We start from the raw sequence: 16,293 nt of genomic DNA on the forward strand, positions 1-16,293 counted from the left end.
AAGCATCAGTTTTATCTTTATCCAAAAACTTGTGTAATAAATTCCATATTACATAACCACTCATACAATACATGTATCTCTATATCTCTACATTCCAAACAGCAATATCATGTAAACATGCATAAGGTTTGGTCTAATTGTTGTCAATGGAAACAAAATAAAACTGGAATAAGACAATGCTCTTGCATCACTGGGAACTGTGTAAGGTAGTGAAGTCTGCAGTGTACAAATGCTAAGAAAGTAAACAAGGCACTACTGTTACTTCAAAAAAACAATGTCAATAATTTTAAAAGTTACATAAGAAATAAATATTTATGCTTCCTGAAAAGGTGCTAGCAGACAGTAAGCATGGGTTGTCATGTTTCATCTAGATGAATGCACATTAACAGGGATACAGTCATGCCATAGATTCATTCATCCTGCAAGTTTACTAAATAAACTCTTTAAAAAAATATTCTCCATTCAAAATGAAAAAGTAGGAATAGTAGGAAGATTAAGTAAAAAAATAGGAAAAAGTAGGATCCTGATGAAAAAGTAGGAAATAGTAGGAAAAAGTAGGAAAAAGTATGACCACTTGACAGCCTGTTCATTCCCACAAGAGCACCTTGGTATGGAGGCTGGTGGGAGAGGCTTATTGGTATTACTAAGTCAGCTGTCAAGAAGACTTTAGGTCGGTCATTCGTCACCCTGGAAGAGTTACAGACCATAATCGTGGAAAAAGAGGCGATCATTATTGATCGTCCATTGACATATGTGTCTGCAGACATCAACGACGTGGAGTCCATATCCCCTTCATTCTTAATGTATGGTGGCCGACTGACGTCACTACCCTATGTGAGTGACGACGCCGACAACGCTGGTTGCTCAATCGATAATGCAGATGTTAAACGTCAAGCCCGGAACATCACGCAACGAGTCAGCCATTTCCGGAAACATTGGCGAGATCAGTATCTTACTTAACTCCGTGACCAGCACCGCAAGACAGGAGCAACGGCATCCGGAACTATTCGTGTTGGAGACGTTGTCCATATCCATGACGACCGTCCGCACTGAAGTGGAAATTCAGGGTCGTGCAACAGCTGCTTCCGGGTAACGATGGATGTGTACGCACTGCAGTTGTTCGTTCCAGCCAAGGAGTGTCGACGCGCCCAATTACACGACTTTATCCAATTGAGTGCCCATAGACATGTTTTGACATTGTGATGTGATTTTGATTGCATTCGAAAAAATTTAAAAGAACATGTTCAGGAATTTAATTTCTTAAATGACATTCATGATCAAAAAGCATGATTTAGAAATGACTTTTCTATTTACTTTGCTTTTAATGATAATTTACATAACTATTTGATGATTTTGTCAAACGTTATATTGTTTTCTATTTATTACTTTTCGCGGCCCCCAGAATGTTTAGAATATGTAACGTCATGGTTATCCGCCATGGCGCGTTAACGTCGGCCGTCGATGACGGTGACGTCATTGTTGTTGTTATGATTTAAAGAGAGTAAATAAAGGATCGAACCGTTGAGACGCGTAGTACTTTCTAAGCAACATTTCTCACACCATAAGGAAAAATGCCCCGCCCCTTGGCTGCTATGTTTTTCAAGCAAATGTAACCCTTTTCGAACTCAACCGTCATATCCAGAAAAGACATGTTCTGACCAAATTTCATGAAGATTGGACCAAAAATGTGACTTCTGGCGGCCATGTTTTTTCACCGATCTGGACCATTTATGAACTCTTGTCCGAGATATCAATGAAACCAATGTTTCCACCAAGTTTCATGATGATCGGGCAAAAATTGTGACTTCTAGAGTGTTCACAAGGTTGCTCTATAGCCATATAAGGAATACTGCCCCGCCCCCTGGCGGCCATGTTTTTCAACGGACCGGAACCATTTTTGAACTCAACCATTACATATCATTTTAACAAACATTTTGACAAAGTTACATGAAGATTTGGCATCAAATGTAACTTCTACAGTGTTCACAAGGTTTTCCTTTTTTTGACCTAGTTTTTGACCTAGCATGACCCAGTTTCGAACTCGGTCGAGGTATCAATGGGACTAATGTTCTGATCAAGTTTCATGAAGATCGGACAATTAATGTGGCCTCAAGAATGTTCACAAGGCAAAATGTTGACGACGCACGACGGACGAAAGGCGATCACAAAAGCTCACCATGAGCACTTTGTGCTCAGGTGAGATAAAAAGAGTGACTTCAATTTACTTCTATGCAGGGTTATAACCAGGCTGGACACCATAGCCAAAACGTTGGTAAAACCACCGTATTTATAACTGGAACACTTACTGGAATATCTCCCCCTCTACAATAGATCTGCCGCACTGTCCATAAGAATTGTTCCCCTGGGCAAACACTGAAATGTATGAACATTGAAAATGCGTTTACATATTTGCTGACAAATACAGCTTGTGTGTAGTATTTAGTTATAACCTGTTTACAATAAATATATACAAGTTATTAATTTATCATGCATATTCCATTCCTTGTATTGAGGTGAACCCAGTTTTATTCTTTGATGTTTGTGAATTTTCACTTTTTTCATACATGTGTTAATAAACACTGGCTTAATCACTGAATTTCAAATACTGGTACTGCGAATTCAATATAAAACAAAAGCTGTGTTTGTGAAACACAATGCCCCCTACTGCGCTTTGAAGTCCCACAGCAGCTATTTTAGTGAAAACAAGGCCCTTGATAACTTAGCCAAATATCAATGGACTGGAAAGCGTATCACACTTACTCTGTAAGTCATGTAGGTAGACTCGCACCAAAGGACCTAGTGACCTCAATCCATGTTTGATTGTTGATCTCACTGAGATGCATGCACATGTATGTGAAGTTTAAAGAACATAGACCCACGAGTTTTCATTTTATGAGCAAGGTTGAAGTTTTGGGACAGACAAACAATGACAGACAGACAGGCAAAAAACACTATACCCCCTGATCATTCGATCTGGGGGCATAAAAACATAAAACAAGTGTAAGTTTGGACTTTATTTTTCACACAACAAATTTACCAATTAATCATGTTTCCCTTTCTTCTCCTATATACAATGTAGTCTGTCACTAATTTAATACAAGGGCTGTTTGTAAAACACGCATGCCCCCAAAATGGGCTTTCAGTTGTAGTGGCAGCCATTGTGTGAATACGTTAGAAACCATTTTACTGCTTCAGGTCACTGTGACCTTGACCTTTGACATAGTGACCTGAAATCAATAGGGGTCATCTGCCAGTCATGATCAATGTACCTATGAAGTTTAATGATCCTAGGCCTAAGCGTTCTTGAGTTAACATACGGAAACCATTGAATTGTTTCAAGTCATTGTGACCTTCACCTTTAACATAGTGACCTGAAAATCAATAGGGGTCATATGTAAGTCATGATCAATGTACCTGTGAAGTTTCATGATCCTAGGCCTAATGATTCTTGTGTTATCAACCGGAAACCATTTTACTGTTTTCGAGTCACTATGACCTTGACCTTTGACCTAGTGACCTGAAAATCAATAGGGGCCATCTGCCAGTCATGATCAATGTACCTATAAAGTTTCATGATCCTAGGCCTAAGCATTCTTGAGTTATCATCCGGAAACCATTTTACTGTTTTGAGTCACTGTGACCTTGACCTTTGACCTAGTGACCTGAAAATCAATAGGGGTCAACTGCCAGTCATGATCAATATACCTATGAAGTTTCATGATCCTAGGCCTAAGCGTTCTTGAGTTATCATCAGGGAACCATTTGGTTGAGGGACTGACCGACTGACAGGTGCAAAACAATATACCCCCTTTTCTTCGAAGGGGGGCATAACAATAAACAATAACAACTACAACCAACCCCCTTCATAGGTTGCATATATGTAGTGGATACAGTGTATAGTTTAAACGTATTTATTGCATCAAATATGCATGGGATTGGATTACAAGTTTTTGCAACATTATCTGGATCCTTTCACAACAGTGTCTGCTAACCGACTGGGAGGTAAAGGTTGGATCCCCACTGTGGGAGCATTCTTCAGGGGTCGTATTCCAGAAGCATCTTAAGTTAAATTTTATTCTGATCCTTAAATTGGGATATTTTCTTAAGTGTTTCATTTCACATTGCAATAGATTGGCATCAAGATATACATTAAAATAGCATCATTATGCCAATGTTATTTTAGGAATACCAAAAAAACATGTGTTTCCTTATTTAGTAAAGAAATACAAAACATTGTAATTTTTAACGTAAGTGAAATTATTTAAGAAATGACTTAAGATGTTTCTGGAATACCACCCCAGATCTCCTCCAAAGATATCAAGTATTAGTTTGATCAGAAAAGATCTCGAGATCATTGTAATAAGCCAAAGTCTTTGGATGCAAACTAAATAAATAGGTATAAACTAGCATTTGTTTTGTCCAATAGGCAAAAGTCCCGTACCATACCAATGGGGAAAAAGAAGCGCGGTAAACCCGGATATTGGAAAAATGTGTGTCATGAAATCTTTGGATTGAAAATAAGGGGTCTGTCAAATTGCTTGGAATAAATTGCACAAACCAATTCAAATATTCAGTAACATGCATTTTCGCTCGAAATGTTCAGTTTCAGTGCTTATTTTATTTGTTCACTTGCAACTAATGCATTTTTGGAATAAAATTGAAGGACATTTTCCTTCCTTATCGGAATTGTTCACACGATATTTGGGACTTTTGCAGTTTTTTCCTCAATTGGGAAAGTACCGTTTATGGGCACTTTAAAAAGAAGGGAAAAAATCGATGATTTCTAACTGACCCCCTTCCTTTGTAAGGAACAAGCTATGAGCTCTGCCGCACGCAAGCTGTTTGACGTTCATCAACTTGTCATCAGTCATCCCCGGCAATGAAATAGGCACTGGTTCTATGATGTAGTCCAGCACACGACCTGGGAATAGACATGTTTTTATAGTGACATGTATAACACATGCTGTTTCTTCTATTAACAAGGAACACAACTATTGTTGTTAACTTACCAATTGTCAAAACTAAAAAAAAAAATCCAATCTAAAAGTTGTAATTGTGGGATTTTTTTTTGTTATAAACTTTTATTGATTTATTTATATGTTATTTTTTTATAAATAAAGTACAGGTTTCAAAGATACCAAAAGTGGAATAAAATTACTGAATGTATGTATAAATAGGCACAGTAACCTTTATGCTCCCATTTGTATTCTAATAATCCCTATGTAATTAATTTATCAATGATGTATGGGTCAATCCTCTATATGCAAATTAAGCTGATAATCACTTGATATTACAGTGATTTTTTGGCAATTGGGATAAGTACTGGTACTCAACTACAGTGTAATTGGGAACATTTAGCATGAAAACCCCTGAAATTGGGAAAATTCACATCGCAAAATCTTCAGATTGGAAATAAAAGGTCTTTTACATTGCTTTATATGAACTGCACAAACCAATTTAAATATTCATAAACATGCATTTTGACTTAAAATGTTCAGTTTCAGTGCTCATTTTATTTGTTGACATGCAGATAATGCACTTTTAGAGCGAAATTGACTAAATTGTTCCTTTCTTTTGGAAATTTTTCAGATGGCAATTGGGAATTTTGTAGTTTTTTTTTTTCCATTGGAAAAGTGCCTTTTACGTTTACTTTATAAAGGAGGAAAAATATCACGGTATAACACATTTCTGAAACGGTAGACCAGTAAGGTGCAAAACAGTATAAAACCCCGTCAGAAAACAATAAATACAGTAAAATGTATTCTATGATCTTGTTAACAAAATATATGATAAGAACTCCTCTTGGAGTGTTATAACGGCTTCCATTCAAAGAAACGTATTACAGATTCCACTTCGGTAACAGATTCAAGAGTGTCTAAATAAGCCATAGGCTACCAATCCAGTCAAGCTAAAATAATAGGTTTGAGCCTCATTCTGAGAAAACCAGGCTTAATGCATGTGCTTAAAGAGTCATCGCAGGTTAGCCTGCGCAGTTTGCACAGGCTAATCAGGGACAACACTTTTAGCCTAAACTGGGACTTTGTTTACCTTTAAAGACAAAATTCCATAAAAGAGAAAGTGTCCTTCCAGATTAGCCTGTGCAGACTGCGTTAACCCTTTAAGTGCTGGAACCAAATTTTGACGGCCTTTGCAAACAGTTTGGATCCAGATGAGACGCCACATAACGTGGTGTCTCATCAGGATCCAAACTGTTTGCTATTCTGATAGTATTCTTTGAAAAAAAAAAAAATGCTAATTTTAGAAATTCAGCTGACAACATTTTAGCAGAGGACAAATTTCCCAGCACGCAAAGGGTTAAGCCCACTTTTACTAGAACCTGGCTTCAATAATACATTTAAAATAACAAACCAGAGTTTTTGGGGTACTCATGGTAGCCAAGCTGTGAATCTGTGTTGAGACCAGTGCCCATCACCATGTACCGTCTGTTACGCTTGGTGGCAAACAGGGTGAACCCATATCCGCATGCGATGTCGTAGACCTGAAAGACACAGCACAGAAGAATGGAGCCTCGCTTTGGAGTAACTGGGTGTAATGCATTTGTGTTAAGTGTCATCCCAGATTAGCTAATAAGGGACGGAGTACAATGTAACTGGGTGTAATGCATTTGTGTTAAGTGTCATTCCAGATTAGCTAATAAGGGACGGAGTACAATGTAACTGGGTGTAATGCATTTGTGTTAAGTGTCATCCCAGATTAGCTAATAAGGGACGGAGTACAATGTAACTGGGTGCAATGCATTTGTGTTAAGTGTCATCCCAGATTAGCTAATAAGGGACGGAGTACAATGTAACTGGGTGTAATGCATTTGTGGTAAGTGTCATTCCAGATTAGCTAATAAGGGACGGAGTACAATGTAACTGGGTGTAATGCATTTGTGGTAAGTGTCATTCCAGATTAGCTAATAAGGGACGGAGTACAATGTAACTGGGTGTAATGCATTTGTGGTAAGTGTCATTCCAGATTAGCTAATAAGGGACGGAGTACAATGTAACTGGGTGTTATGCATTTGTGGTAAGTGTCATCACAGATTAGCTAATCAGGGACGGAGTAACTGGGTGTAATGCATTTGTGGTAAGTGTCATCCCAGATTAGCTAATAAGGGACGGAGTAACTGGGTGCAATGCATTTGTTTTAAGTGTCATCCCAGATTAGCTAATCAGGGACGGAGTAACTGGGAGTAATGCATTTGTGTTAAGTGTCATCCCAGATTAGCTAATAAGGGACTGAGTAACTGGGAGTAATGCATTTGTGTTAAGTGTCATCCCAGTTTAGCTAAAAAGGGACGGAGTAATTGGGAGTAATGCATTTGTGTTAAGTGTCATCCCAGATTAGCTAATAAGGGACGGAGTAATTGGGAGTAATGCATTTGTGTTAAGTGTCATCCCAGTTTAGCTAAAAAGGGACGGAGTAACTGGGTGTAATGCATTTGTGTTAAGTGTCATCCCAGTTTAGCTAAAAAGGGACTGAGTAACTGGGTGTAATGCATTTGTGTTAAGTGTCATCCCAGATTAGCTAATCAGGGACGGAGTAATTGGGAGTAATGCATTTGTGTTAAGTGTCATCCAAGAATAGCTAATAATGGACGCAGTAACTGGGTGTAATGCATTTGTGTTAAGTGTCATCCCAGTTTAGCTAAAAAGGGATGGAGTAACTGGGTGTAATGCATTAGCGTTAAGCGTTATCCCAGATCAAAGACAACACTTTCTGTTTTGACTGGATTTTCACAAAAATGAGAAGCAAAAAGAAAATTGTTCCTGATTAGCATGTGCATAAGACCCATACAAATTAGTAACAAGGGACAAAATTGTCACAAAACCAGGTTTTCATTGTGAAAAAAAATATGATAAAGGGAGAAAACTCAAACTGAACTTTTGAAATGAACAAACAAAATTAACCCCCTTTGTAAGTTTTTTTTTTTTTAAATCTATTTTTAGTCGTGGCGACCTTGACATTGGAGATATTGATGTGATTCTTTTGTGCGACACACCGTACCATGATGGTGAACAAATGTGCCAAATGATTTTAAAATCTCACAATGAATGACATAGTTATGGCCAGGACAAGCTCATTTATGGCCATTTTTGACCTTTGAACTCAAAGTGTGACCTTGACCTTGGAGATATTGACGTAATTATTTCGCGCGACACACCGTCCAATGATGGTGAACAAATGTGCCAAATGATTTTAAAATCTGACAATGAACGACATAGTTATGGCCCGGACATGCTTGTTCCGCCCGCCCGCCAGCCAGCCCGCCAGCCCGCCCGCATTCGCCAATCTAATAACCAGTTTTTTCTTTCGGAAAACCTGGTTAAAAAGTTATCGCAGGATCGAGAAAAGTGTGACAGACTCACGGACTGGCAGACAGACTGACTGATGGACTGACGGACACACAGAGCGCAAACCATACGTCCCCTCCGGTGAAACCTGTAAGGGGACAATAATAGGCATACCTCTATGTGATTTTCGTCCATGAATCGCAGCCGGGCTGGTCTATGTTGCTCAGGCAGAGGGAAATGAACACGAGACTCTGGCCTTAGGTATGTACTCACACCTGAAGTACAAATCATTGCATTTGAACAAATATTAGTCTCGCGCACTGAGAAAACAGGCTTTAATGCATGTGCATAAAGTAATGTCCCAGTCTGCACAGGCTAATCACGGGAGTACACATTCCAGTGTTTGCTTTTTTATTTTTGTCACACTTAAATTTTAATACATTTCATTTTAACAAAAAAGAATTTAACAAGGGACAAAATTGTCACAAAACCAGGTTTTCATTGTGAAAAAAAAATCTGATAAAGGGAGAAAACTCAAACTGAACTTTTGAAATGACCAAAAAAAATTAACCCCCTTTGTAAGTTTTTTTTTTTTTTTTAAATCTATTTTTAGTCGTGGCGACCTTGACATTGGAGATATTGACGTGATTCTTTCATGGGACACACCGTCCTATGATGGTGAACAAATGTGCCAAATGATTTTAAAATCTCACAATGAATGACATAGTTATGACCAGGACAAGCTCATTTATGGCCATTTTTGACCTTTGAACTCAAGGTGTGACCTTGACCTTGGAGATATCGACGTAATTATTTCGCGCGACACACCGTCCAATGATGGTGAACAAATGTGCCAAATGATTTTAAAATCTGACGATGAACGACATAGTTATGGCTCGGACAAGCTCATTTATGGCCATTTTTGACCTTTGAACTCAAAGTGTGACCTTGACCTTGGAGATATCGACGTAATTATTTCGCGCGACACACCGTCCAATGATGGTGAACAAATGTGCCAAATGATTTTAAAATCTGACGATGAACGACATAGTTATGGCCCGGACAAGTTTATTCTGCCAGTCCGCCAGCCCGCCAGCCAGCCAGCCCGCCCGCATTCGCCAATCTAATAACCAGTTTTTTCCTTCGGAAAACCTGGTTAATTTTCCTTCGGAAAACCTGGTTAACGAGCTCTTCTTCTAAACATGATTAGCATGTAACATCATGATTTCAAACATCATGATTTCAATTAACTTACAAAAGTTTCTTTGTACCACATTTAGAGCAAATACTTAGCTATGTAATATGTTTAGTTTTTTGTTTACTGCACTGGGATTTTTTATCAATTTCTGTATGAAAATAGGAAAAAACTGCGTGTATAATGCCCATGCACCGTTTAGTCAGTAACATGGCAGTCTTTTACTGACTTCAGAAACAGGTGGATCAGTGTTATAACATATTTCAAGTTTCAATCTAATAGCTTGAGAAATTTGACAGTAGTTCCCTCAACACACTTTTGCAGACAACACCAACTGACCCAGCAAAAGAGTACCTTAATACATCCCCTTCCTGCCGTCATGGTAGTGTATTTTTTTGTCTAATTTAAAGCTGTTATTTAAAACCAATTCTAATGTAAACAAATTGTTCCCCCAAATCGATGGTTTCCAAAAAAAATATTTATTTTTTAAATAAATGCAACATTTAGTTAATATCCATATACAGCTCTACAAGTTTAACCTACGAAAACTAGAGCTTTGTCACAGACGTGACGAATACCCCCACATGCCGCATTGACACATAATATTTTGCATGTAGTCTTCACAAAAAAACAGCCGACACCATGCTCAATTTTTAAAACACACTAAGTGACCCCTTGAACTAGTTTTTGACCCAGAAAGGCCCATGTTCTAACTTGGCCTTAAGATCATCTCCATAAAACTTCTGACCAAGTTTGGTGAAGATCAGGTGTTAATTAGTTGAATTAGAGAGCGGACACCATGCTGAATGTTAAAAAACGCACTACGTGACCCCGTGACCTAGTTTTAGGCCCAGAATGGCCCATGTTCAAACTTGTCCTGGAGATCATTTAGATAAAACTTGTGACCAAGTTTGGTGAGGATTGCATGAAAACTACTTGAATAAGAGAGCGGACAACATGGTGAGGTTTAAAACGCACTAAGATACCCCGTGACCTAGTTTTTGACCCGGCATGACCCATATTCAAACATGACCTAGACATCATCTAGATACAACTTCTGACCAAGTTTGGTGAAGATTGGATGAAACCTACTTGAATTAGAGAGCAGACAACATTGTGATGTTTAAAACGCACTAAGTGACCCCGTGACCTTGTTTTTGACCCGGCATGACCCATATTCAAACTGTGCCATAGACATTATCATGATACAAATTCAGACCAATTTTGGTGAAGATTGGATAAAAACTTCTTGAATTAGAGAGCGGACAACATGGTGAGGTTAAAAACTCATTAAGTGACCCCGTGACCTAGTTTTTGATCCGACATGGCCCATGTTCAAACTTGACCTACACATCATCTAGTTACAACTTCTGACCAAGTGTGGTGAAGATTGTATTTAAACTACTTGAAATAGAGAGCAGACACCATGCTCAATGTGTAAAACCTACTTAGTGACCCGGTTACTTTGTTTTTGATCTGGCATGGCCCATGTTCGAACTTGGCCTTCAGATCATCAAGATAAAACTTCTGACCAAGTTTGGTGAAGATCGGATGAAAACTACTTGAATAAGAGAGAGGACACCATGCTGAATGTTAAAAAACGCACTAAGTGACCCTGTGACCTAGTTTTTGACCCGACAAGGCCAATGTTCAAACTTGGACTTAAGATCATCTAGATACAACTTCTGACCAAGTTAGGTGAAGATCGGATGAAAACTACTTGAATTAGAGAGCGGACACTTAATACGGACTGACAGACAGACCAACCGTCCGACCGACAGACAAGTACACTCCTATATACCCCCTAAACTTCGTTTGTGGGGGTATAATAAACAAGGGCTGTTTGTAAAACATGCATGCCCCCCATATGGGCTGTCAGTTGTAGTGGCACTCATTGTGTGAATACGTTTTTTGTCACTGTGACCTTGACCTTTGACCTTGTGACCTGATAATCAATAGGAGTCATCTGCCAGTCATGATCAATGTACCTATGAAGTTTCATGATCCTTTGCGTAAGCTTTTTTGAGTTAACATGACCTTGACCTTTGACCTAATGACCTGAAAATCTATAGGGGTCATCTGCGAGTCATGATCCATGTACCTATGAAGTTTCATGATCCTAGGCGTAAGCTTTCTTGAGTTATCATCCGAAAACCATTTTACTGTGTCAAGTCACTGTGACCTTGACCTTTGACCTAGTGACCTGAAAATCTATATGGGTCATCTGCGAGTCATGATACATGTACCTATGAAGTTTCATGATCCTAGGCGTAAGCGTTCTTGAGTTATCATCCGGACACCATTCGGTGGACGGACAGACGGACTGACGGACGGACCGATAATCTAAAATGGTGAACAAACACTGGTTTACCAAGAGCTCCAGTCGCAGCATGTCCCCACACGTACACACGTTCAGCTGCTTCAGACAGTGCACCTTTCTCTTGGATCACCTGAAAGAAGGGTATGGGGTTTAAAGCTTGTGTGAAGTGTCATTTCTCTTGGATCACCTGAAAGAAGGGTATGGGGTTTGAAGGTTGTGTGAAGTGTCATTTCTCTTGGATCACCTGAAAGAAGGGTATGGGGTTTAAAGGTTGTGTGAAGTGTCATCCCAGATTAGTCTTCAAAGTCTGCACAGCCTTATCAGGGACAACAGTTTCCGCCTAGACTAGATTTTTGTTTTGAAGCGATTTTTTTAATGAAAAAAAACTAATGCATAATGCAAAGTCTAATTTGGGTTTTGAAGCGACTTTTTTTTATGAAAAAACTAATGCATAATGCAAAGTCTAATTTGGGTTTTGAAGCGACTTTTTTTAATGAAAAAACTAATGCATAATGCAAAGTCTAATTTGGGTTTTGAAGCGACTTTTTTTTAATGAAAAAACTAATGCATAATGCAAAGTCTAATTTGGGTTTTGAAGCGACTTTTTTTTATTGAAAAAACTAATGCATAATGCAAAGTCTAATTTGGGTTTTGAAGCGACTTTTTTAATGAAAAAACTAATGCATAATGCAAAGTCTAATTTGGGATTGAAGCGACTTTTTTTAATGAAAAAACTAATGCATAATGCAAAGTCTAATTTGGGATTGAAGCGACATTTTTTTATGAAAAAACTAATGCATAATGCAAAGTCTAATTTGGGATTGAAGCAACTTTTTTTAATGAAAAAACTAATGCATAATGCAAAGTCTAATTTGGGATTGAAGCAACTTTTTTTAATGAAAAAACTAATGCATAATGCAAAGTCTAATTTGTTTTCACAGAGTGCAGCTCATATTTAATATGATCTCTTTCCACAGTGTGTGTTAATAATTATAATTTTTAAAAAGTAATATTTTTTAATATGCAGATGAAAAAAATGCATCAATCTGCAATTGACCAGATATGCACCAGCAAACTGTAACATAAGGCCAAAGAAAATAATATGTGACTGTGTCTGGTTACGGTGACCTGACTGACCCTAATTTTTACCGCCGACCCTAAACTTTTTTTCTGGTTCCGAGTACGAAAAACTTTAGAACGAAAATAATATTAAGATGTGAAACTCATGAAACTCCTCAAGTTTGAAATTAACTGAGTATGAATTATGTCAATACAGTTATACTCCTTTTTATCGTGTATTACTTAATCCAATATGACGGTGTCCACATGCTTGTTAGCCTATAGGATTAAATGTGCTTAATTCATAAGAACCCTTCACCTTACAGCTATGTTACATGGCAGGTTAGAATGCACGTTCCTACCCTACCTATTTTTTTTAGCATGTCACAGCAACCAGACATATTATTTTCTGTGGCCTGAATTGATGTGTAGGTAATAAAAACAAAAAGACATGTTTTGCAAAGAATGTCAAGTACAAATACTAATTGTAAAATATTAACAATACCATATCAATATCTTTATTTTTTGTTTTGTGAATTATTTTTAATTTGTTCGGTTTAATATTTAAATAAAATTCTCTAAATTTTAAGAAAACAAAAACATTGGATGAATTGTGTACCTCTTGCATTCTGGCCTCACGCTTTTGCTGTCGTTCCGCACGGCGACTCGCAAAGCGCTTCGTAATTGTGTTGAAGCATCTGGCACACACCATCGACATCATTGCTTTGTTCCTCATTATTTGAATGCCAGACATTGTATAGGATATTTCAGTTCTGGTCTTGCTGCAGGTTTATCTTCCCCGAGTCAGTTCTAAAATTCAAAAGCTTAATAAATGTTTTGATACAAGGAGAAACACAATCATATTTCATGTAAATTTTTTCCAGCAGAAAATGTATTGTATAGAGTTCTGATGCATGGCTCACAAAAATGTCTCACAAAGGGAAAGATATGGGATCACAAAGGGAAAGATATGGGATCACAAAGGGAAAGATATGGGATCACAAAGGGAAAGATATGGGTTCACAAAGGGAAAGATATGGGATCACAAAAGGTACAAGGTGCTTCTATACAGCTGGACCAATCTTGTGATGATTTCTAACAAAGTGCTTAATCCTACAGGGCCCTCAATCCATTTTAGGGGAAGCGGGTCGCTACCCATAGTAGGGGGAATTTTTGCGGCGTTTCCCTTTGGGGGGGGGGGGGGATTTTTTACTTACTCTCTAATTATAACATTTGTACATATTTGCAATATATTCATTGTTTTTTTCATAATTTAGTATGTTTGACAAGATTAAATTAAAATAGAATTGAGATATAATATTAATGAGACACATCTATATATAAAAAGAAAAAAATAACGAAATATTTTATTTTTTATATTTTTTTTTAGGGGGAATTTTTCCCCCAAAAAGGGGAAAAAAGTATACTTTTCAGGGGGGGAATGCGGCCGAATTTTGGCCGTGGATTTGACAGATTGAGGGCCCTGCCTAGCTTGCAGTGGTATAGTGGAGCGATCTGGAGGTTACGGGTTTGATTCCCACTGTGGGAGTGTTCTTTAGATCTGCCCCAGAGAACGTTTCAGATAAGTCTTAGGCTTTCTATGCTGGTTGGTTGGTTGGCAGAGCTGAGTCTCGAAAGACTATGCTTATGTGCTCTGTTTGTCACTTCTTTGGGCAACGCCTGCTGTGACTTAGCAGGCCGATGCGGGCGTGGCAGTCCTTGTTGCACAATACGCACACAAAGGGGCTTGCAGATGGCGGTGCGCGCTTTCCGCAAGCTTCTCTTCTGAGTTGCATGTCCGGATCTGCTTTTCACAGCTGCCTCGATAACTCTGTGTTAAGACTGTTGCCAAGCGGTGCGATCCTCGGCAAGAGTCTCCCAGGTTTCTACTGTAATGCAGCAGGCTTTGAGGTCCCGCTTGCAGGCATCTTTGTACCTGAGAGCTGGGTGACCTACAGGTCAAGTGCCAGTTGCAAGCTGGCCGTACAAGACGTCCTTTGGTAGGCGTCCATCCTCCATTCGGCGCATGTGACCAAGCCAGCGGCGGCGACGTTGAGCTAGTAGGGCATACATGCTTGGGATTCCAGCACGTTCCAGAATGTCATTGTATGGGATACGATCCTGCCACTTTATCTCCAACAAGCGCTTTAGGCAAAGCATGTGAAACGTGTTGAGGCGGCGTTCATGTCGCATGAGGGTCGTCCATGTTTCGCTACCGTACAGCAGAGTGCTGAGGACACAGGCCTGGTATACCCTGGTCTTGGTCTTCTCTGTCAGAAACTTATTTTCCCAGACTCTCTTTGTCAGTCTGGCCATGGTAGCTGAAGCCTTTGCCATGCGCTAACTTAGCTCGGTATCAATGGACAGGTTTCCGCTGATGGTGGAACCAAGGTAGGTGAAGTCCTACACCACCTCCAGGGTATAGTCCCTGATCTTAATGCAGAGTATGTTGCTGGCATCCTGGCCCATTATATTAGTCTTTTTCAAGCTGACAGTAAGCCCAAATTCTGAACGTGCTATAGCGAAGAGGTCTATGAGCCTTTGAAGAGCCTCTTCTGTATGCGTGGCCAGGGCAGCATCGTCCACAAACAGCATCTCTCTGACGAGGACTTTGGTCACTTTTGTTCTGGACCGTAAGCGAGCGAGGTTGAAGAGTTTTCCGTCAGACCTGGTGTGAATGTAGATGCCATCAGTGGACGAGTCAAAGGCAAACTTCAGCAGCATCGAGAAGAAGATGCCAAACAAGGTAGGTGCAAGCACGCAACCCTGCTTGACACCGCTGTTGATGAGGAATGGCTCTGAGGATGACCCGTCAAAGACGACAATTCCTTTCATGTCTTCGTGAAAGGATACCACCATGCTGCGCAGCTTAGGAGGGCAACCAATCTTATCCATAAGGCGGAACAGTCCGGGTCTGCTGACCAGGTCGAAAGCCTTAGTGAGGTCGATGAAGGCCAAGTAAAGAGGCATACCCTGTTCTCTGCACTTTCCTTGGAGTTGGCGTACAGTAAAGATCATGTCGGTGGTAGATCTGCCGGAGCGGAAACCACACTGAGACTCGGGGTAGACCCTTGCTGCAAGGGTCTGGAGACGTTTTAGGACTATGCGAGCAAAGACCTTTCCAACCAAGCTCAGCAGAGAGATGCCTCTGTAGTTGTTACAGTCACTCCGGTCGCCCTTGTAAAGGATGACTATGGATGCATCTCGCATGTCTTGTGGCACTGCTCCTTCCTCCCAGCACAAAAGCAGAAATCGTGCAGTGGCTGGAGTAGGGTGGTCTTCCCGCATTTGATGGCTTCAGGTGGGATGCCGTCACTTCCTGGGGCTTTGCCGCAGCTCAGCGAGTCAATTGCTTTGGCAAGTTCATCAACAGTGGGAATGGCGTCAAGCTTTCTATGCAATCAAGCTAAAATAAATAC

General features: G+C 39.6%; 1 protein-coding gene across 3 annotated transcripts in view; it reads right to left on the reverse strand.

Annotated features, from left to right (window-relative positions):
- The window catches only part of LOC127843066 (RCC1-like G exchanging factor-like protein), a 39,411-nt gene that overhangs the window by 18,318 nt on the left and 4,800 nt on the right, over positions 1–16,293 (reverse strand). For all 3 annotated transcript variants that reach the window (XM_052372871.1, XM_052372868.1, XM_052372869.1), the window contains exons 2-7: positions 13,494–13,684; positions 11,867–11,945; positions 8,475–8,575; positions 6,370–6,499; positions 4,793–4,921; positions 2,307–2,373 (exon numbers count right to left, since the gene is read on the reverse strand). In XM_052372871.1, coding sequence (XP_052228831.1) covers positions 2,307–2,373; positions 4,793–4,921; positions 6,370–6,499; positions 8,475–8,575; positions 11,867–11,945; positions 13,494–13,628 — 641 coding nt within the window. In that variant the 5' untranslated portion in view covers positions 13,629–13,684. The remainder of the gene's footprint in view (positions 1–2,306; positions 2,374–4,792; positions 4,922–6,369; positions 6,500–8,474; positions 8,576–11,866; positions 11,946–13,493; positions 13,685–16,293) is intronic.

Source organism: Dreissena polymorpha, chromosome 8, assembly GCF_020536995.1.
Source record: "Dreissena polymorpha isolate Duluth1 chromosome 8, UMN_Dpol_1.0, whole genome shotgun sequence".
Lineage (NCBI taxonomy): Eukaryota > Metazoa > Mollusca > Bivalvia > Myida > Dreissenidae > Dreissena > Dreissena polymorpha.